This window comes from Parasteatoda tepidariorum, chromosome 12, assembly GCF_982258835.1.
Source record: "Parasteatoda tepidariorum strain Cologne lab strain chromosome 12, Ptep-v5.0, whole genome shotgun sequence".
NCBI classification, from domain to species: domain Eukaryota; kingdom Metazoa; phylum Arthropoda; class Arachnida; order Araneae; family Theridiidae; genus Parasteatoda; species Parasteatoda tepidariorum.
The window spans coordinates 18,684,339-18,708,736 of record NC_141766.1 but is presented as its reverse complement, the minus strand read 5'-3'; the positions used below and the strand labels follow the sequence as shown (position 1 = coordinate 18,708,736).

The following is a 24,398-nucleotide window of genomic DNA, read 5'->3' as shown; positions in this document are numbered from 1 at the left end:
CTCCTTTTCTAATTTTTATTTTATTGAGTAGCCTGGAATTTTATTTTTATAAAGTGACCTCTTGTTTGAGAGAGAAAAAAAGCTTTTCACAATTTTTATTGAGATCCTAATTTTTTTCTGCAAAATATTGAGCCATATTTCAGAACTGGGATAAAAGAAATTTCTGTAGATGACATGATTTTTTTATAGAATAGTTGGTAGTTTTACGGTTTATTTTGTTTGAAATTTACGTTTTATTGCATAATTATTTTATTGTTTCTTAACAATGCATGCTTAAAATTTGACTAATAGGGATCACTAATTTTTTTAGATGTTTGTTTCTGATGTTAGACAGCCTGTGTAAAGAAACTGGACCCCAAAAGGCTATATCTCAAGCTTGGCTTAATCATTCTTTGCAACGTGGAGATGTTGCCAGGTTTCTTGAGCCTATCATACTGATATTACTTCATCCAGACTCTGCTCGAATATCTGTACAACATGTCAGTGTACATTGTCCACCAAAATTAGTAGTTGATGATGGTTATGCATCATCAACCACAGGTGCCCACCATGATGATGATGAAGCTAAAGTATATGCAATTAGTAGTACTTCTGGTCATGTTATTTATCATATTAGTGATGATAGTCGACCCTCCTCTCAAATACCTACTCCCGAGAAAAAGATATTAGCCTTAACATCATTAGTTAATCTTGATTCTGGAAAGGGCTCGTCATTTGTTACTCATAATTCTATGATGCAAGATTTTGAGTTGCCTTCCAGTCATGAACGGGATTTAAAAATGCCCATTTCAGTTTTTGTGAATCCATTTGGTTCATTATCTTCGCTTGCAAGTGATACTAATTTAGAATATTCAATTGTTTCTGCAACTGATTTAACGCAGCTTAAATATATTGAAAATGTACAAAAAAGTTCTTTTGATGAAGATGTTGATGAAAGTAACCAAACCCTTGATAATGAAATAGATATTGAGGGGATTGTTTCTTCAGTTTTGGAGGAAATCATTTCACAGATTGAAAATAGTGATAGTGACAAAGAATTTATATCTTCTGGTGATTATAATTTTAATGATGAATTTACTGATAGTGGTGACATAAATGGAACTTTTAAAAAGAACTGTGAACTTAATAGCATGTCTCAATTAACAGTTCACCCATTGCATACTTACATTTTACTATATTGTCAAGTATATGATTCCCAAAAAACTCTTTATGCTCTTTACTCATTAAAAGCTATAATTTTGACCAATCCACGCATTGCTTTATGCAGTATGGCTACCACAAATATTAGTAATTCATTGAGCTTAAGGGGCCAACAATTACAAATTCTTTTAGCTCGACATCGCAAATCTGTTTTTGGGAATAATTTTCACGGGGAATTAACAGCTGAAGCTACTACAATGTTTCGAAGCAATACATATGTAGAAGTCATTGTAGCAGCCTGCTTATATCATATACGAAGTCATTATCCTAATTTATGTCAAGTTAAGTTAACAGACGATGAAGTAACAGGTAACAGAAATGTTCGTCTTTTGTGCATGGAAGTTCTTACTCTTGTGTTTTCGGAATTAGTTGGAATTGTTAAAGATAGTGGAAAATGCTTTGCCAATTACTTGAGTGATCTTTTACACCGAAGTAAAGTTCAAAAGACTCTTTTACACTGTCTTGCTGCTAGTGTCTATGACTCACGCTATAAAATTCTTGATGAAAAATGTATGGCTTTTACTGAAACAATTGTTGACTTTAATGAGAAGACTTCAACCTTTTGTAATCATAATCAATCTGCTGATGACTTTCAAGACACATATCAGGTTAATAATTTTAATATTTTGTTTTCAGATAATAGCATTTTTACCTAGAAGTAAATACTGCTGAGGTAGACAGCATTTTCATGTCTTAATGCTAACTTTGTGATAGTATCTAAATTTTTTAAAAATAGATTTTTTAACCTGAACAATTATCTTAATTGAAAATATTTACTATATTGCTAAATTAAAATGTTTTAAATATGATCAAAAAATTATTTTAAAAAGCATAACATGTTAGCAGCCTGTAAACTGATTGTTTTGAGCATATATTTTTTTCTTGCATTTATTATTATTATTACTATTATTATTGTTTTTAAAATACATATAAATTAAAGTCATTGCTACATTATCTTAATAAATTCAGTTGTGTATCAGCGAATCTTGTTAGTTAAAAAATTCTTATATTTCTGTTACAACTTTTTGAATACATGTGTCCTTACTCAAAAATAATTGTCCCTGTACTTCAAATTTTTTTACAGTATATGAAATAAGTATTAGGCTATCCTTTCAAAAAATGAAATAATGAGTTGCCATTAGTTTTTGTGCAAATAAAAATTAATGTTTAAAAATACTTATGTTAAAAATAAGTTTAAACTAAGCTCCTGAGCTATCATATCTATGTTTTAAGCATACTCTAATTTTATCGGTTATTCAGAATCATAATAAAAACACTAAGACAAGGCCTGAAATTTCATTTTAAAGATACTAGCCAGGCTAAAATTTTGCTCATGACCATTTTTACAAAAAATATGAACAATTTTTAAACTTTTAACAGACGTTGATGTAAAATGTTACTGAAAAAGGGAAAAACATTAATTACAAATTAATAATAATATTTTAAAATTAAGGTTGCCATAAGGTTTTAATGATTCCAACATCATCCTCATATCATTAAGTGTTTAAAGTATGAAAAATATGAGTAAAATATATTAGAAATACTTGAATACTTTTAACACTTCATGTTTGTATAACCCTGTTTTTCGACACTAAAATACCCTTTGTCAATTGCAGCCCTAGTGTCAAACTTTATTATTCTCAGACTTAGTCATTTTGTCAAACTTTCTCATTACTTATTCGCTACCCCTAAATATTTGATCACTGATGGTGAGCTGCTGAGTGAAAATTTTGTTCTATTAATCAGTTATGCCCACAGGGAGTACCAAAGGGAGCAAGTCACCATTGCCATTTTTTAGAGGAAATACTTTTTTTAAAATATACAATTTTGTAGTTTTGAAATTTTAAATCATATATTTAAGAAATACTTTTGATTTTTAGGGGGTAATTTTAAATATTTAGGAGGGGGGATATTTTTTAAATATTTTTAGTGGGGAATATTTTCCCCGCCAAAATATATAATATCAATACTTTACTTTACACTCACAAAAAACTACAAATAAGGGAAGCACATTTACAACTTGTGGTTTAGTTTGAGGGTACAGAAGTTTTTTGGGTGACGAGTTAGATTTCAAAATCCCTCTTGGATGAGGGATATTTTTTTGTTTTTAGTAGAGATTATTCTTTCCAGCCATGTTCATTATATCTAAGCAACTCAAAATTTACATAATAAGAGAAGCACATTCATTTAAAACCAGTGCATTTGTTGAACTGAAACATTAGTTTTAATTTTTTTGGGGATGGGTTACATTGTTTGTTTTCATTTGAAGCAAAGTATTTTTTCAGCTTTAAGGCATTGAGTGTGTAAAATATTATCAATACACCTAATCATATTTAATCATGCAAAACTTCAAGAAGAGTAAATACCTCAGAAGGAAAAAAAAATTAAAAAAATAAAAAATATTTAAGAAGGGGATGCACTTTAGGGAAGGGAACTCTAGTTTATTCAGAATCTGTTCTTGTAAATTCTTAAAACTAAAATACTAAACTGAGCATAAGAACAATTAATTAAAAACATGTGTGTTATTGAATTTTATTACTTTGATTTTAACTTTAAAATAACTTTAAAATATTCATTGCCTGCATCATAAACTTTAAAATTGTAATTTTTTATTTTGAATTTGGTGCAATGAGCCTTAGGCACTTTAATCAATTTGAAAAACTGTTTCCTTCTCAGAGAAGGCATTTTTTTTAGTGTTTTTCATTAAAACTGTTTTCACATTGCATCTTCAATCTTTTTGAAATTATTAGCAATGTTTGTAATAAAGTCTTTTACATTTTTATATACTCAGCAGCTAATTTTTGGATGTTGCATTAATTTTACTGGTAATGTTCTTTAACTGCAATCTTTTTCTTTCAAAAGTTTTGGGGGTCATTTTAGAAATATACAGAGTAAAAAACTTTTCTTCTAGTAAACTACTAAATACATTTTTTAGACATTGATTTTCTCACTAGAGCTTAAATGAGTGCTTCCTTTTCAATCAGATTTGAATGGTAGTTAAATGATATCTTTATTCAAGTCGACTTTACTTAAAATTCATGTTTTATATATTGTTGGAATGGTTGTTTTGATAGAGTTAATTGTAAAAGATTGTAAGGAAATTTAATATCAACCTTAACTATACAATCATACAATAAGGACTTCACTCATTATCAAACATTTTTCAAAGTTGCCCTTAACAGTGACATATATTTCAGAAAAATGGACCAAAAATGGAAATTTTTATTCAATTAGAGCAAATGAAACAAAATTTTGAAACTTAGTATAATACTACTAGTATAATATAATATAAAAACACAGCAATAGGTTTTTTAATACATAAATTTTACAAATCTTTTGCTGTATGGCATATCCCAAAACCCCCACACACATTTCTCTCCCTCGACTGAAGTCGTATTCGGTGAAAAACTGGGACCACTGATGCTATCTATTCGGAAAATAGTGAATTAAGTATCCTGAGATAGAAACAAACTCAGCTTGGGCTTCAAAAAATATAAATGTTAATTTTTCTCCTGCCCGAAGTCAGTTCGGGCATCACAAATAATGCACATAGTAGTTGCCCGATCTGAATTCAGGTGACATTGGCAAGGGTCTAAAACTCTTGCCATTTTCCTTGTTTTGATTGTTTACTTATACTATAACTATAAACTATACTATAACTATAAACTATACTATAACTATAAACTATACTATAAACTATACTATAACTATAAACTATACTATAACTATAAACTATTAACTATAAACTAAACTATACTTTATAAACTATACTTTAAACTATTACTATTTATAGAAATTAAAAAGAGCTATTTAGGATGTAAATTGCTGTCAGAGTTAGGTGAAGTGAATTTTCGGCTTGAGGTAGATTACAATGACTTATATGTGTTGAAGGCAGTCTAAGAATTCGAAAAATATCTTATGTTTGGTGTTTATCTTTAAATAGTGTGTTTAGTTTTAGTTTTTCAGTGTTCATAATTTTCAGAATTCATGATGGTTTAAAGCATTTTCAATGCTAAAGCAGTTTAATTTTTTAGGTTCACCTTTTGAGATTAATTGCTACATTGGTTGTACTAGAGGATACAGTTTTATCTCAAAATGGCGCAGATAGGGATGTGATAAATGGCTCTGGAACAAAAAATGGTGATAATACTGAAAAGAAAACAAGTACAGGCTATACATCAGTTGCAAAGCCTAGCACAACACAGCCTTCAACATCTTCTTCCAAATTTCAGCCTGGTAACAATGATGTTTAAGTTGCCATTCTTTTTTTTTTTTTTTTTTTTTTTTTTTTTTTTTTATTTTTTTTTTTTTTTAATCTTAACCCTGTAGGACCTCAATTTATTTCATCATTATAATTTATTTAAAATTACAATTTTTTTTAAAGGTGTTCCAGTTCCATGTCAGTCTATGTTTCTAAGTGCTGTTTTAACTGCTTTGCGCCAAGATCATCATGCTCATTTGCATATACATTGGTTGTCTTTAGTTACATCTGCCTTACCATTTCTTGGGAGATGGCTACCTAGACTGATCATGACTGTTGTCAACCAGCTTTGCACAAATTTAGAAAATATTATGAAACTTTATTGGAACCCTTCTACAAATAAGTAAGTAACTAATATTTGTGCATACATAACCAATCATATGAGTAAAACAATCCATTTTATTATGAAATTTTTACATTATTAAGTATTGTTTGAATTTGAGTAATTTTTGCTCAAGGGTGTTTAATCCTTAAATTTACTATCTCTATTTGATTTGAAAGATATGATAATTAAGTTTATTATGCTTTTATCTACTCATCCTTTATACTTTTCAAAATATATAGGAAAAGTTGTTTTGTAAGTAATAGTCGCTCTAAAATTTGGTAAGATTTACAGGCAATGACAATCTTAATCAAGCAAAAGTCTATGAGTTAAAACATTCGGATAATAAAATAGTTAAAATTGGTAGCATTAAGTTTAAATATAGTTTTTTTGTTTAAACTTACAATGCATATGATTTTGGATATGACCAAAGTAGCACATATCTGAAAAACGATATCCTAAAAACACAGCTTCAAACGTTGTACAATATTGTAAGCGAAATATTGCGCAATATAAAACCTGAAGAGATATTTCTCGATATTTTAAAAAACGCTTTGGAATGTTGATCTATATCTCTCAGCATTTACAAACGTTGTGGAATTGTCGATCAACATTGTCAACACGATATTCGAGAAACAAATGCTGTAGAATGTTGGTCATCATCACGGTTGCGTTATCTGGAAGAAAAAAAATAGTGTTTGATAAATTTTCAGACCTATTTGTACACCAGAAAAAAGAGAAAACTGGTAATAAAACCCCTTCTAGCTAGTTTTCAAAAGAAATAAAATATCCTTCATTCAAAAGTTTTTCTCAGTTATTACATATATACTTACATTTGAAAACTTTTACAGCCCCCATTTTTTAAAAGGGATTAATAAAGCTTTTCCTATTATAAACTATCACCATTTTTTACTTTCTTCTGTATATGAATCTGTCCTATATATATATGATAACTTTTAATTAGTCTTGGTAGTCAAGGATATTTTTTTCTCATTCCTGAAAATAAGGCAGCTATGATATGGCTTTGCTTATAGTTTTTTCTCTATTCCAGGATACAAGCAGCCCTGTTATAATTTTAATTTGCCATTTCTTTTAGCAATTATTGTGATAATAAAAACATTAATTAAAATGAAACCAAATCACTACAATAATTTTTTCCACTTTTTTTTTTTGCTTTTCATTGAAATTTAATTTCATAACTTTATTTTTATAGTACCTAAAAATATTTCTTCTTTAAAAGAAAAAGAATTCTGAAAAAGCAAGAATTTGTAACTGAAGCTAGGGAGAAAAGTACTGTGTGGGAAGAAAAACGCCAAAAATATTTTATGCGTGCTTTAATGTTCATGTTCTATTTGTTTGGATTAAACCTAGGTACTAAATCAGTTTTTAAAAGTGCCCCTTGTTAGAAAAAAAATAGAAGAAAATTTCTTTAAATAGTAGCCACAATTCTCAATTAAAACATATTTTTTCTTTTTCAAATAAATTTTTTTTTATAAGTCAAGTAGCTAAATTTTGCACAAGTAGGCAAATGCTTATAAGTTAATGCAAAACACAAGTTTTTATCAAGGCCTCTAAAATTATGAAAAAATTTGCCTTTGGTAATAGTTGAAGAAAATTTTATTGATGTCAGATATTTGTTAGGGATCACTAGTAAGTCGTATAATTTAATTATGTTTGAAATAATGTTTTCATTTAATTTTACTGAACGTATTTTGCTTATGAGAGATAATGCATGAAAATTATATTATATATTTTCCTAATCAAACAGATGAAATACATTAGCATTTGAAAGGGGAAGTATTTAAAAAATGATCTGTTACTGTCAATTGCATTGATACTATTCAGATAAAAAAAACCTTTAGCTTGAGAGAACACAAATTATTTGTATTTTATCCAATAATATCTATAATTAATAACACACATGTAATATAATTTACTAAAGCATCAAATTTTATAGTAAACCATGAAAATTAAGGGGAAAAAAAAACATTGTAACAGCAGCGCTCACTTAAGATATTTACCAATGATAAGCATATAAGTACCAAAGACAATTTTTGGCAGTTATTAAGACAATGGGAAAAAATATCTATATATTATCTCCATCTCATGTGCATTGTCATCATATTATAGATGGATGCCAACCTGGAAGTTACAGCTTCCTACAATATTTAAAGTAACAGCTTAACGCAATGTTTGGAGCAATACGAAATAACATATCGAAGTTACTCAATAAGTTAAATTTTGCTCGCAATTAAATTTGATAAAAATGAATAAAAAAACATTCTTAAGTTAAAAATAATAATAAATAAATTCAAACTTGAAACTATTGTATGCTGGCATTATTAACCTTCAAAAGCAGTTAATGTTTCACCTCAATGCTAAGTGCAAACATATTGTTCTTTTTCATACTCATTTTTCTTTTAATGTCATTTTGTGCTAAATACAAAGCAAGATTAAATTATTAGATATTTAACTCAGTTAAATAACTAAATACTTTCTTAGTAATTCTTAGTGAATTTTGCATAATATTCCAAATAAAAGTATATGTTTTATCAGGGATATGCTGAATTCCAATCTAAATGTTTATAAACTATAAAAGCAATTCTATATTTACTTTCTATAACTCAATGGTGGCCTTCCAAATGAACAAAATTCAATTGATGTGTTCATATTTTAATAATAAATTACGAATTTAAGGAAATATGTAGGAAAAAAACATGCATAGTATATGTATTCACTTTTTAGCACTATTGTACAATAGAAATAATTTTTCTAAAAAAAATTGAAAAACTTGTTTATATATTTAAATTCATAAAATTTGAATTTATTTTACTGTGCAAGATTACTTCAAGTTCAAAGTAAGAATCACATATTTACTGTAAGGGAAGCTGGAAGTAAAATTTTTGCTATTTGTTTTTATTACAAATTTACCTGTTCAACTATTGTTTTCTTAGTATATTTTATTCCGCAAAATATCACAGCTAAATTTTGAAAAACTTAAAAAGTTGGTGTATGAACAATTATGATCTCTAATTATATTAAAACTCTTCACTTTAAATAGTAATTTTACTAGTATATTTAAATTGTGTCAAGAGATTTCAAATGTCTTGAGGACAGTCTAATATAAAGTCTAGAAGTGGCCGTGGCAGATGCACCGCGAGGATCCAGAACAAGACAAAACTGATGTTGAGGACAACCCATGACTTATATAAGAAAAGTACTGCATCCATTGCGTCATAATCGTCAAGACCATCTTAATGTCTCTTGATATTTTAAGCATCAGCAATCAAATTAAAATCTTACCAACTTTTTATCTGCATATTAATTTAATTTGCAGAGAGAAATAAATGTTTTGTAAATTTACAAATACTTATTTTTTTTGTCTATATCACCTGTATCCAAAAAATGCTTTAATATTTGTTTATTTTATGCCATGATGCATTTTATTTATAGATGTTGTAAAAGTTTAAGGAAATATATTTGGTTCTAGATTTGATGTTGAATTAAATATTTTTAATTCTCTATGTTTTTATAAAAACATAACACATTGCTGTTTTGCTTTTTTTTAAATTTTTTCTGCCTTTACCCATGATTTTTTATGTATATATATTCTTAAAAATTTTTTTTTAGTTCTGTAAAAGGAGAAAAAGACAATTTAGTAAAGCTATCGATGCCTCCTGATTATCTTATAACTCTTATTGAAGGATTGACAACATTGTGCCATTATTGCTTATTAGAGTGTCCTGCTCCTCTTTTATCTCCTTTGAACCAACCACCATTACCACCTGTTCCATCTCAACCATATGCACCTGGAACTAGTGCTTCACAAATCATATCAAATCTCATCCATGTATTTTCCACTTCATCAAATCAAAAAGTATGACTTTAAATTCTTATTAAATTGCAGAGTTTTTGCACTTTTGTACATTTAAGAATTTAAATTCACAATTAAAATAGAATGCAGCAAATTTTCGATAGCTTAATGTGTATTGAGCTATATTTATACTTAAATTATTTTGGATTTTCTTTGTTTGAAATTGGCAAAAATAAATTAATAAATAAATAAAAAATAAAATATACCTGAAATTTAAAAAAAAAAATAAATTATTATATAAGAGTGTAAGCAAATTATTACTTTTAAATTATTATTAAAATTTGAAAATTTAAGTTCATTTAGTTAAATAATGTAGTCAATGTTATATCCTTTAATATTTATAGAAGGAGCAAATTGATGAAAGAGGTGTTTAACAAGTAATTTTGAGGTTCTTTTTAAAATTCTTCAAAAATGTTTTAAGTAAAATCACAAGTTTTAAGCTTATAATGGATCTTAAAATTCTTCATACTTCCACACATCTATATCATGATGCTAATATATCTATTAGTTTTATAATACTTTTTACAGACTTCTTATAGTGTCATAAAACAAACTAATATATGTTTTTTTTTCATTCACGACTCCATTATTTTTAAAACATTAAATTCCTTTACCATCAATTTAATCTTAAATTATTATCGTGACATAATTGGTATCTTTCAGCATGTTAGCACATAAAAATGCATTGTCCTCATTCTGCATGTCTTTAATAAAATTAACGTAAGAATTTTTTAAGATTTAATTTTTCCTATATTTATTTCAGAAAGCTACTATGTACAAATAAGATTGACTTTTATATTTTCATTTAATTTTTTTTAGTTTATATCTATCTATATTTATATACATACAGGGTGTCCCAGAATGTCTTGTGCAAATTTGGAGAGGAGGTAGAAAACATCATTGGGAGTCATAATTATAAGGGAAAGCATGGGCGGTAATAAATTGGTGGCGCTGTATGTGAACTCTCAAAGTCGACATATATAGCTTCATTACAGATGCCGACTGCCTGTGTTCAACATGAATTCCTCTATGGTCTAGCCAACGAAAATGGACATGTTGTTTGGTTTCATTGGGAAAGATATCCAACAAGGCACCGACAAATCATCAAATGTTCGCATCAATGCATCAGAATCTTGCAAAACGTGGATCCTTCACTACCAGGATTGAAGGTATTGGGCAGGTGCCAACTACATAAACACCCATATTCGAAGAGGGTCTGTTATTTGCTGTGGACCAAAATCCTGGTACCAGCAGTGTATTGACACTTGAAGTTGGTACTGAAGCATCTTGATCAATTGTCCATCGAAGCCCTACGTCCCTTTAATGTTTAGAGAGTTCAGTTATTACAGCCGGATAATCACCTGCTACGTGTCTGGTCAATTCGAATTCTGCACCCAGCTCGCACCGACCACAGTGCTGATGTAAAATGTCCTCAGTGGTAGATTGATCATGGGTTAGAGTCCCCTTGTCAAACTAACGGTGGGAGGTGTTCGTGGTTTTCCTCTCCATTTAACGCAAAGTGGGGTTGTTCCATCAAAAAGTCTTCCATGAAGGGGACATTTCTCCCAATACTTGATTCTGGAGTTCCCTTGTCTTCTGGATTCGGTTCAAAATTACAAGACTACGGCATTGCACATTGGCAGCCCTAACCTCGAAAATTGGGTTGGATGTTTAACAATGGTTATGAAATAAAATATAAATGTGCACATGTGGGCCCTAAACAACCTACAAAGAACTCAAACACGAGCTGCACAACAGCCCTTCACTGTTAATTTGTGTTCAGATATCATGGAGGACAATTTAATCAGGCCATACATTTTACCACCTCAATTGGATACTCACACTGGATCTCGTCTATCTTCAGAAAGTATTTTCGGAAATGCTGAGCAATGTGTTCGCACATGATCAGTGTGGAATGTGGATTTAGCACCACAGGGTGCGATCTCATTATGGAAGGTGTGTAGGAAACCATTTAGACTGGACATTTGGAAGCAGTTAGGTTGGGCCTGGTGGTCCCGTTGTTTGGCCTCACAGATCACCTGATTTATATCTTCTTGATTTTTTCTCAGAGGTGCCACGAAAAGTATTGTCTACAGCAGTGGTGCGCAAACTTTTTTCGACTGCGACCCCTTTTGTAGAGAGAAAATTTTTGGCGACCCCTAGAGATAAATGTTCACAAATATGATGTATATTTCGCGCATTTCTTTTGTTTCATCGAATAAAAACATCATCATACTTTACTCATATTAATTTTATTTATAGTTTTAAAAAAATACTTTTTGTATAACACAAAAATCAGCAAATTGCCCTTTAATGAGATGTATGTGGCTGCAAGTTTCTAATTATCTCATCGATGTTTGGATGTATGTTGCTAATTGCAATTCGCATATCATCTTCAGGGTTTAAACGCGAGCGGTATTTAGTTTTTATTGAAACTAGTTTGCTAAATCCAGTTTCACATAAATACGTTGATGCAAATTGTATTAACACTCTGATGGCATTCTTGCATAAAACGGGATAGTGTTTTTCCACGGATAGCCAAAATTTTTGGCAAGGCTGAGTCTTAAACTGATTTCGAAGAGTATAATCACTAATTAGATCTATCAATTGCTCTTTCTCACTAATTTGAAGAGTTGAACTGCATATGTCAAAGGAAAATGGAGCACGAATCCAACCAAGATTGTTTTCAGGAAAATCCTCGAATCTTCTCGAAAATTTTTTCTTTAACTTTTCAATGTGACTGGAAATGATGTTTTTAAATGTAAATATAATTATATTATTTTCCTTGATAAAATCGTTAAAGCAAGGGAACATGTCGGTGTTGTTTTTATTCAGTTCAGTTTGCCAGAGACTAAGCTTATTCTTAAATGCTTGAATTTTACTGGCTGCAGTTATGATAGTTGAATTCTCACCCTGCAAGCTCAAATTTAAGTCGTTAAGTTTTTCGAAAATATCAACTAAATAGCTCAGCTTCCCTAGCCAAACTTCATTGATATAATAACTTGTCAATCTATGTTTCTTTTCGATTAAAAACATGTACACTTCATTTCTCAAATCAAATATTCGTCGTAGTATTTTCCCACGTGAAAGCCATCTGACTTCAGTGTGTAACAGTAATCTCTCATACGTTGAGCCCATCTCATTGCAAAGTATTGAAAAGAGACGGCTGTTGCATTTAATGTAGTTAATTGAACTAACAGCATCTTGTAATACGTTGTGCAACTCTTCATCCATATCTTTTGCAACAAGAGCTTGCCGATGAATCATACAGTGATTAAATACCATATGAGGCGCCACCTACTGAATTAAGCCTCTGAGCCCTTTATTCGAACCTGTTAATGCTGCAGCACCATCAGTACAAACCGCAACACAGTTTGCGCAGGTGGACTTTGTTTCAAAATATTCATTTATTACTTCGAATATTTTTTCTCCAGTTGTTTTTCCTTCCAAACTTTTGCAACATAAAAACGTTTCTGTTATATCTTCATTATTATCATCTATTAGTAATATCGGTAGTCTCGTCCAGTTGTAAAGCAAATACAGATGAATTTTGTATGCATTTTATGACTTCTGACTCGATATTTCGTGACATTTCGGAAATTCGCTGAGGCACGGTATCTCTTGCTAATGGTATTGTTTTTAGTTCATTTCCATATTTATCGCCATGCTTATGATGTCATCTTAGTTGCTGCAGGAAGGATAAAGGATTCTCCAATTGTATGGGGTTTCATTGTTTTTCCTATTAGATAAGAAACTTCTAAAGAAGCTCGTAATGCTTTCTGAGGTATTGTTGTAAATTTCTTTAAATGTGCACTTTGAATTTTCAGATTTTCAGCTCGTCTTTGAAAAAAATCGGCATGTTTATTTCGAAGTTCTTTATGTTTAGTTTCCAGGTGCTTTTTTAATTTAGCTGGTTTCATGCTCTCATTTGCTAATTTTTCGTTGCAAATGACACTTATCGGACGTTCTTCGTCATCAACAACACAAAATGTAAAACCATACTTAATAAATTCCTCATTGTATTTTCTTATTTTTTTAGATCGGGCATTTAGTTCAGTATTTTGCGACTCCTCATCAGTATTTGTTCGTTTGTTAGCTAAACATGTACCTGGTGTACATATTACCCATTTATCCATTATGAAGAAAGGGGTTAAATTATTTAATCTAAAACAAGTAATATATAAAATTTTATCATATTTTTTCGAGAAATTCAATAAAATTAACAGAGATCTTTCTCTAATGATAGTACATACCTAATAACAAAGAGTAGCAAAGCCCAATAAAAATATAAAAAATTAAAATTACACTGTGTGGTTAAGTATTACTTCAATACTTATTGAATAAATGAGCAAGATCTAGCATCTCGCAAACGCATTTAATGACAACCTAACGAGATACACAAGCTGAAACTAAACATAAATGCAAACTGAAACTAAAACTAAACAGTTAATACACAGTCACAGTTAATCTGGCTGATGCCACATGTACAACGTCGCATGATGAAACTCGAGGATAAACTAAAACAATTGCAGTCCAACTGCTACATGCTACAATTTCATACGAACACTTCACGTCTTCACTCTGACTATCAGATACACTGCGTACCTCGCCATCTGATTGGCTGATCACGGAAATGAATTTTTGCCCTTTCCCTGCGGTTAACGTCTAGTCACACAGGCGCTTTTCAGTAAAACTGACGAATTACTGCGAAGAGGGATCTATCTACCGGAGTGAAAAACCTGCGTCTTCACATTTTACATACATTACGCATTACGGTCAAAGAAAGAGTGGACAGCATGAAATTTCAATTAAACAGTGAGTGACGGCGCTTCACTCTTTATATTTACACTGTATGGTATGCAACATGCAGGGATAATTCATTTCATAAAAATTTGGCGACCCCCACAGGGGTGCGCGCCTGTGGGGGTCGCCAAAGGCGCCACCCCTAGTTTGCGCACCACTGGTCTACAGCATGCTGTAAATTCTAAAATGGACTTGGTGTGACGAATCTCCATCACTGCCGCTAAGATCAGTGAAATGCCAGATGTCTTTAAAAATATTTGCCAATTTATATCGCATAGGTGCATCAAAGCCAATGGGCACAATTTCAAACACTCCCTGTGATACTTGTATGTCATTTTGCTAGCATTTTTAAATTTAGAAAAATGAGAAATTTGAAAATTACAGCTTGATAAAAATGGATAGTTTTATTTTGTAAATAATTTTGAAATAGGTTTTAAAATAATTTTATTTATAATGAATCATTAAATATTAATTTAATATTTTCATATTTATTTTTTTGTTTTTACTCTTTTTTCTTTATTTATTATAGTAGAATATAAAATAAAAGGTCATGTTAGGTGAAATGAGTGCAAAAAGCATGTTTCTATATTTTCAAGTGAACAAAAACACAAATCAAAATATTTCATCTGTAGTTATTTTCATTAATTATTTTAAATTTAAGTGAAAAATAGACTTTATCATATTGTCTCTTTATTAATAGCATTATAGTAAAAATAGTTTTTGTTAACTAATTGAAATTTAAACCAAGTGTTTGACACATCATATCCTGTTTTGCACCTCGTATCACATTAAACCCTACATTCAATTCAATTGAAATATAAACTGAGATTCTATGATTTGTGTATATTTATTTTGTACAAAATCATTTGTTTTAAAAAATATAAACTGTTTTTGTATACTTGTTCTTTCATATAAATCAAATAATTTTATTTAAAAAAATATCAAAAATATTAAGAAATATTATATCTCTTTCCTTTTAATTTTTTAAAGGATATATCTGGTTGTGAATCTGGCAATGCCTTGGATCCTATTCTTTCTGCACGAAGAGTTCTTCTTAGCAATTTGCCAAGAGTTATTTCTAGCATGGCATCAGTTTTTCGCATTGTTACTGAAGTTGATAAGCAAAACTCTCACAAGGAATGGTGGATAATGGGCACACCAAAGGTTAGATTTCTTAAAATAATTGAAAACAAATTTAATTTTTAAAGCAATTTTGCTTTGATTATTTCTCTGCATTAAAAAATTGAAATTAGGCATAATGAAAGGGCCACATTTGTTCATTTACTAAACATAAGAGTTTTTTTTTTTAAAATTTCAATATGTTTGAAAGTTATTGTTATTTTAAGTTCTATTTTGTGACTTTTTTTAAATATTTATTTGCTTTGCAGCTCAAAATCTATAAAACTTGGAAACTTGAAATTACAAAAGCATGTAAAATAATGTACTAAAAGTTCGATGGAATAAAAAATAATTACAATTCAATTGTTAATTTGAGAGTAACTGTTAAACTTGTAATACATATACTATGTTATGCTGTATGTGTTATATGTATGTTATATACAAATACTATGTTACATACACTATGATCGATCCTTGATGTGTGTTACCTTGGCTGCCCTGATATTCTTTAATTTCCACACAGGAGCAGACACGATGCAACTAAATTCATTATTGCATCTACTTTCTATGCATCTAATTATTATCATGTATTATTATCATGTAACTTCCTAAATTTAAAGTTTATAAAATTTTGAGATCATTACTGAAAGTTTGAAATATTACGATTAGTTTGTGACTTTGAGGGGTTCTGCAATTTCTTGGTATTAACATTAAACTTTCAAAACTTTTAAGTTATTACTGAATCTTAAACTAAAACTTTAAGTGGTAATTTTCCGTAGGAATATTTGGTGTTAAAAATTTGTAACTTCAGTTAGTCAAGTGTACAAATATTATGTAACAGAAAATATTTTCTAAATTTGATGACTTTTCTATTATTTGAAAAACAAGTTTAGTAAAGCTTTTTTTTCTTCAAATAATTGAAAAAATTTAATTTCAAAATGTTTTAGTGCTTTACATTGATACTAATGATGTCTAGTGTTTAAAAGGTGATAATAGTAATTCTATTTCAATTTAAAATTTTGAAAGTATACCTTGTATGATTGAAATTTAATTTAAATGTAATTTAATTTAAATGTAAATATTTGAATTTTTGGTACTGGATAAAGTAATCAGGTAGTTTTAAATTTAATGAGGACGTTTTCATATTCTATCAAATAAAATGTTAAACTTGAGGATTTGTTGAAAATTTAAATTTTATGTGAGTGCTTGTTGAAATTAGAAATATAATTTAATGATCAGAATTTTCATTTTAATCTCCATCTATGTAAGGCTGAAGTTTTAAGTGAAAATTTCTTGGTAATATTAAATTAATGTGCAAAATTATACATGTATAGAATTAGTTAAATAAATTCTCTTTGACTCTGATAAATAAAATAAAGGTGTGATGAATTAGTTACATAAATTTTTTCTAATTCATGTTAAGTTTAATTATGAAATTCAGTGAGTTAATAACCTAAATTTATCTAATTCTTGTATAGTATGTAGTAAGTTAATTATGTTTAACCAGAGTCTTGGGGAATCTGTTTTGACAGCCTATGGGTAATCATTGTATGGAATGTCTACAATGAGTGAGCATAAGTAGTAAATTTTTAAATTTAGGTATTTGATGCATGGTACTCTCTTGGTGTTTTCTTATAATATGTTATTAGATAATGGCTATGGCTTCCATTTAGAGTAAGTTAGACTAAGTACTATGAGTAAATTATAAACTAGAGCTTTACTATCCATGATATAAAGTTTTTGGTAGAGTGTATTAATGGAAGGATTCTATGAAATTTAAAGATTATGACATATGACTTACTTGTTTTTGGAGTATGTACTTATGGTTGTGCATTTAAATATAAGGATTATATAAAAGTCTTATAAAATAGGATGTTGTTAATTTCAAATTTTAATTTCTTTACTTTTGCTGCAACAAATTTCAGACTACAGAGTATGGAAAATAATGATCTAATTGTGTTTTTCTCTTAACGTTTGTAATGAATTTTTTGGGAATCTCATGTGATGCAACTTAGAATATGTTTTTATATTTTGAAAGTAAAATGTTCTGTGTTTTTGTGGAAAGTAAAGTAAAAGTTTAAGAAGAAATAAACAATGATGATTGAGAATCAATTACTGGGGTTGGTGAGCAGAGCATCCTACTTTATTTAAAAATTCCGGTTTAGTGTTATAATGTGCAATCACTTTTTTTTGTAATACTGAAATTGAGTAGCAAAACTGTTACAAAACTCCCTGTGCAAATCTCTTAGTTGTCATCTTTATTTAATTTAATTAAAGAATTAGAACCTCTTTAATTAAATTGTGTTTTCATTATTTTGTGTTACAATTATTTTTCAATTCTATCTTCATGCAACAATATAAGGGGTAGAACATAATTATAAGGGCTAGAGAATACTTTTAATCTTTCCATTTAGTAGTATTTAGCTGTAATTTTTGTGGAGAAAATTTATTAAGCATGATAAGGAATTTTGTCTTTTTTATTTTTTGAAAAAAAAAAAAAATATTATGAACGGCTACCTAAACTAAGGAAAAAGCTCAAATAAAAGTTTATTTTTAGTTGATATTTTAAATATTATTTTAATATCAAAAAAATTAGTTATTTATAAAATTATTTTATTTTCTCAGTTAATTATTTTTGTTTTATAAAATTAATTAAAATTTGTTTCAGGGTAAAAAGCAATGCATATTTGTATTAAATTAAAAATAATGTTAATCAAATTATTTTGTTAAAGTGAAAATTGAGAGTTCATGATTAAATAACTTCTTTTTCTTCTTTTTTACAAAAAGTTTTTTTTCCTAATGTATGTGAAATATGGATGAATTGAAGAATCTCTCATGAACAATAATAAAGTATAGTAGTATACAAATAGTACTATACAAAATTGGATAGTGGTACACTTTTAGAGAATTTTAAAACAAGTAAAACATAAAAAATAATAAAAGAAATATAATAAAGTAAGGTAAGGAAAACTGAAATAAACTTTTAAAAATAGAAAAATTTAAAGCGTCTTCTTCACTATCTGAAAATTGTAAGTAGGTTTAGCAAACTTTTAGAGAAAGAAGAATTAAGAACTAAGTTATTTCTTACTAATTAAAGAAATATAAATTATTAGAGAAAAATATAAGCATAATCGCTATAGAAGATTTATACAACACAATTATGTAAACCACATTAACCTTGCAATCTCTAAAATAAACAAAAATTTATAAATTTGTTGGATTTATTTCTTAATGTTTTAATAATTTTTTTTTGACAATAGTAAATACCTAAATGCATATTTTGTAGTTTTAAGCATTTGAAAATTATTTTAAAGCATTGTTTTTTATCTGTTCCAATATATATTGCCATGTACAGTAGGTAAAATTAATATAATATTAGGAGTAACCAAACAGAAAAGTACATGTTTAAGTTGATAACATTCCCCTTTTCAAGTTATATTTAAGTTGTTTTAATTTTTTTTGTGTGCACATCATTTACTTAAATATTATACAGCTCTGCATCACAACCCATCATTTAAATATTATATGGATTTATTTAGTGTTAATTTATAATATTTTCAGGTTGTAAAGCAACATATTTTGAGTTTTCTCAGCCCTATCTCTTTAAATCACGGACCTCATTTTATAGCAGCTATAGCAGTTGTCTGGCATGAAAATAAGAACAAAAATGGTACTCAAATTAGAAAAGTAAGTGAAGAAGAAATTTTAATCTCTCAGCTTTAAAATTTTTGAAATTTATTTAAAAAGAACATCCTTCCCCCCCCCCCAATTTTTTTTTTTAATATTAAATTAATCAAAAAAAATTATTATTAACACTAATTTGAATTAAATTTACAAAAATATTTTGATTAGCAGAGGTAAAGTATTAAAATAAATATTTATCACTCTAGATTTTTCAAAAAATGGAAAAGTTATGAATTTTGTAATTAAAAAAGCATGTGGGTTGGATTTCGAATTTGAAGCATTTTTGATGTCTCACAGAAGAATATTTTTCATTATGAAGTGTAATATCCTATTGATTTAGATGTTTGTGGTTTCTAAAAACACATGCAATTAAGAGTAACTATGTATAATATTATAAGAATTTATCAAATGCTTTATTTTCTATAAATTTTTAACCAAGCACTATCCTAAAAAATAAGCTATCCAAAACAATTAAGTAAAATTTTTTTTTTATACTTTTCCAATTTCTATTATGTAAAATAGTTTCAGAACAATTATATGTTTCAAGAAATTCATTTTATAACAAGTCTAGAAGATATCTTTGAATTTTTAAAAATTTTCTTGATGCATATTAATTGTTTTGTTTTGTCCAAGAAAACTATCCAGTCTGTTATCAAGGAAAATCATTTTTAGAATTACTCAGTAGATGATTCTAGTTTTTTTAATATTGCTTTGAGAATTCAGTTTGTGGAAACAATTATTTTAAAAAACAATCTTAAGATTCACGGGGAATTAAAAATATGTCGATATTAAGTGGCGCCCATTTTGTAGGAGTGTCCATAACAGGTGCATATATATATATATATATATATATATATATATATATATATATATATATATATATATATATATTTATATATATATATATATATTTATATATATTTATATATATATATATATATTTATATATATATATATATATATATATATATATATATATATATATATATATATATATATATATATATATATATATATATATATATATATATATATATATATATATATATATATATATATATATATATATATATATATATATATAGGGGAGGAGAATCAGGTAGCCCGGCCCAGCAGGTACCCCCGCCCACAGTCAATTTCATATGTATAGAATATTTTTTCAAGTCAATGGGCCAACGGACATTAATTGTTGTATTAAAAAAAGATTATTTTCAAAGTTTCAAGTATTTATGCAGCTGTTAACATGGTAAACAATAGTTTTGAAAATATGTTGAATACAGTAGTCATGAAATTAAGAAAAATTGGTTGAATGTTTCGATTAAACTTCATTTTAATACTAAAAAAATAATTTTTTCTATACATGCAGCATTAAGGTATGTAGTCGTAAGTTTATATGTGAAAAATTGTTCGAGTAATTACAAATTTACAAAAAAATTGGATTTCGGGTAGCCCCGCTCACATGAATGTCGGGTATCTCCGCCCAATTTTATATTGTCGATAAATGTACGGTTGCAAAGATTATTATTTTATTGCTTCAAATTTGAATGTTATATGCATTTTTAACGACAAATATTGTTGTTATTAAATGATAGAATTCACTAAAAGTATATAAATATGTAATAAATAAAATAATTTTGCGATAAAAATGATAAATGAGGTTTATCTATTTTCAATACATTGGTCACTTTCATTTACACCTGAAAAAACAGTCAAAAAACATAATTTTTGTACCTGGGCCTGTTCTGTACCCGACACATTTTGAAAAGAGCTGAAAAACGTGTTTTTTTGAATTTCTATTTTTTTAAGTTAAACTATTATTTTTTTGGTTTATTCTCTTTGCATTATTTAATTAGATGGTAAGACAATAGAAACATACAAAAATATTGATTATTACTCAATATTATACAGAAATATAAGCAATACTCCTTAAGTGGGCGGGGTTACCCGTCTCTCCCCTATATATATATATGCAATAAAGACAAAAAAGAATAAAAGAAAAGTGAGATTAATGAAGAAAATTACGAAAAATTATTATAATGGCAAAACATCTTACTACACTTTGTATGATTGGTTACTTTTAATGGAAAAAAAAATTAAAACCTGTCTTCACCAGAAAAATATTTTTCAGGTTATTCCTACTTGGTCCAGTGATCAACTTTTGCTTGTGGAACTTGTTGCAGCTATCAAAGTTTTACCCCTAGAGTCCATTGTACAAACTGTTAGAAATGTTTTGAAGCAACCGCCCTCAGTATCACAGAAAGTAAGATCTTTTTTACACCTCATATTCATTAAATTAACCATAAAAATTCTTATAGATTTTAGCGTCATACTAAATGTTTACAAAATGTTTTACTTTTGTAAATTAATATAACATTCACTCAAAGAGAAAAATAACATCTTTGTATAAGTCTGATATTATAACTAAATTTTTATGTATTAATTTACAATCCTTATGCTTAAAAGATCATGGTATTATTTGATGGTTGCATAAAAGCAAACTGTTAATGAAATTACAAAAGCAGTTATATAGAGCTGATTTTCTCAACATAGTGATATTTTGGCAAATTTGGATTTATATCTCCTAAAATTAAAGAATAGTTATAGTTTGGAATACATGGCGCCAATAATTTTATCAGAATCATAATGTCGTTTTTCAGAGTTTTAGCCTTACAATTGAGTTGCTTGCAGAAATCTAAAATGTTTTTGATCACAGTTATAAAAAAATTTTCTTCAAAAATAATACCACCCATTTTTTTCTTTTTTTCTTTCTTAGACATTTAAGGACTTAATAAATTTATATAATTATGAAGTAAAAAAATTTATAAATTTAATTGAAATATTTTTAAAAGTAAATAATAACAATAAATTTGAAGCTATATCATTGCATCTAAAAAATGTTTCATAGTTACATATATAATGAAAACAAATGCTTGATTCAAATTTATTGGAAATGTAATAGAAAAGTATCATTATTCACTACTGAAAAACTGGCTAAACTGAACAAATCATAATATTAGCTTCACATTCTTTGTTTAATTTTTAAAGCAATGATATAAATATGCTGTCTTGTGCGCTACCTTAACACAGGTTGTCAAATCTTTCAGCCCAAAATTACTCCATCAATTCCAAAAGAAAAAATTATGAATAAATAAATACACAATAAAAATGACAATCTGCATTTCTTTTACACAGCTTTTTTATTCTATATGAGGAAAATTTCTTTTTAATATAGTAAATACTTCAAGATATAAAAATTGTAATTTTAAATTTGCAGTTTTGAAGATTATGTTTTGAAATTAGGATTTGGTAAAATCGTCCTAACCATGATGCGATATGATCCATATTCAATAGCTACACATATAAATATACACATATAAATATATGTAAAAACTGCATTAAATTTTTGCTTTCTTCTAAATTTGCATTTTAAAAAATACAAAAGAATTTTGAGATTTTAAAAATCTCAGTTTAGAAGTGCTGTAATTCATTACTTTAATACAGATGAACGTTTACGAATTAAATTTATCAACAGCAATTAACACAACAATAAATTTAGCACTTCGAATATCAATGAAAATTTTAAACAATCTTGTATTAAAATGCTTTGTAGATTTGAATTGAATAATCAGTAGTTTCTTAGAAAAATCAATTGATTTAAATCAACAAACCCTGATTATAACCCTACTTAATGAAAACATAAATCAAAATTATTTATTTAATACTTCAAAATTAATCTAAACCAACAAAATTACATAAATAAATTAAGTAAGTAACAAACACAGCAGAAGTATCAGGTAATCATTTTTATTAGATATAGAGGAAATAACAGTAGATATCACACAAAATCCATAAAATAAATTTTTTTACTTATTTTAAAAGTGTCATTGCCTGCAATAATTGTTACAAATCAGAATAAATTACTTAACATAAAACAAAGGGATTAGAAATAAATCTTTTCCCCATTTACCTAAAGACGGGAACAGATTGAAGAATAATATTGACTTACTGATGCTATTACGTTTAAAAAGAACATTAGAATCACTGACGATAGGTCCATGAATTTGGATTTGAATATAAGAAAGCTCATGTTACAACTCTGAGTTAAAACAGATAGTTTTTTTAATTATTAAACTATGTTTGAACTATTTGTTTTATGTTCTTTTCTGATTACGGTCATTTTTTGTTGTTGTCGAAATTGAAATACAAAGAGAAGTAAAAATTTAATTTTCTTTCACTCTTAAAATTTAACATAATTTTTTTTGTATTATTAGTTAATCACGTTATACTTAACCTAACAAATGCAAGAGGGGAAAAAAGTATTAGCATTGCATTCAGAGACAAAAAGTATTTCTAAAAATATACTTTCGGCTGTAATATTTTAAAATTTCTGGAATAACTTTGATTCATAAGATAATTAACTAAGATCATACTAAGATTTTACTAAGATAATAATATTTATTTCAAAGAAATTAGAATTAGCCATGATTGATGCATCAAGGATATTTATAAGGTAAAATAAATAATACTTATTGATAGAAGTACAATATTTTTTACAACTGAAGAATAATTTCCACACCACAACTTCAACGACTTTCAACTACAAAATGTACCCATACCCATAAACACAGGATGCCAAGGTTACATCTTTCACATGTGCAAAAAGAGCTTAAAAAAGTTTTAGCAAATTTTTTTAAAAATATTTCAAAGGGAATGACACAGAAATGTTTCTGTAAGCACTATTTTATAGCATTTCAATCGTGATGTTCCAAAAACATGTTTGTTATCACTTGAAGAATTTTTTTAACTTTTTTTCTGAACTTTACGTATTTGCACTATTGCTGTGACTTTGTGTGCTGTACAGGTCCTTATGCATTATTATTCTGCTTTAACATGTTTGATTTCAGGATTCTTTACAACTGCAGTTTTTTATATGCAAGTTTGTATGTTTTATAAGCATAACTTTTGTTCAAAAGATATTGAAATGTGATAAATATTGCATTTCTAGTGATGGTGATTTGTATTCATGCAAAGAATTTTGAGTGTATAATAAAACAAAGTGTATCTTTGGCTTTGAAATTTTTTGAAGTATTTAAATTTGCATCAAAAAATAGTTATGTTTTAAAAGGAAATAGTTT

The 24,398-nt window shown here is 27.8% G+C and overlaps 1 protein-coding gene across 2 annotated transcripts in view; it reads left to right on the top strand.

Annotated features, from left to right (window-relative positions):
• Window positions 1-24,398, top strand: part of LOC107446030 (protein DOP1A) — a 91,077-nt gene that overhangs the window by 34,355 nt on the left and 32,324 nt on the right. For both annotated transcript variants that reach the window (XM_043047375.3, XM_043047374.3), the window contains exons 12-18: window positions 311-1,808; window positions 5,235-5,436; window positions 5,585-5,804; window positions 9,414-9,660; window positions 15,451-15,624; window positions 19,141-19,266; window positions 21,392-21,523. In XM_043047375.3, coding sequence (XP_042903309.2) covers window positions 311-1,808; window positions 5,235-5,436; window positions 5,585-5,804; window positions 9,414-9,660; window positions 15,451-15,624; window positions 19,141-19,266; window positions 21,392-21,523 — 2,599 coding nt within the window. The remainder of the gene's footprint in view (window positions 1-310; window positions 1,809-5,234; window positions 5,437-5,584; window positions 5,805-9,413; window positions 9,661-15,450; window positions 15,625-19,140; window positions 19,267-21,391; window positions 21,524-24,398) is intronic.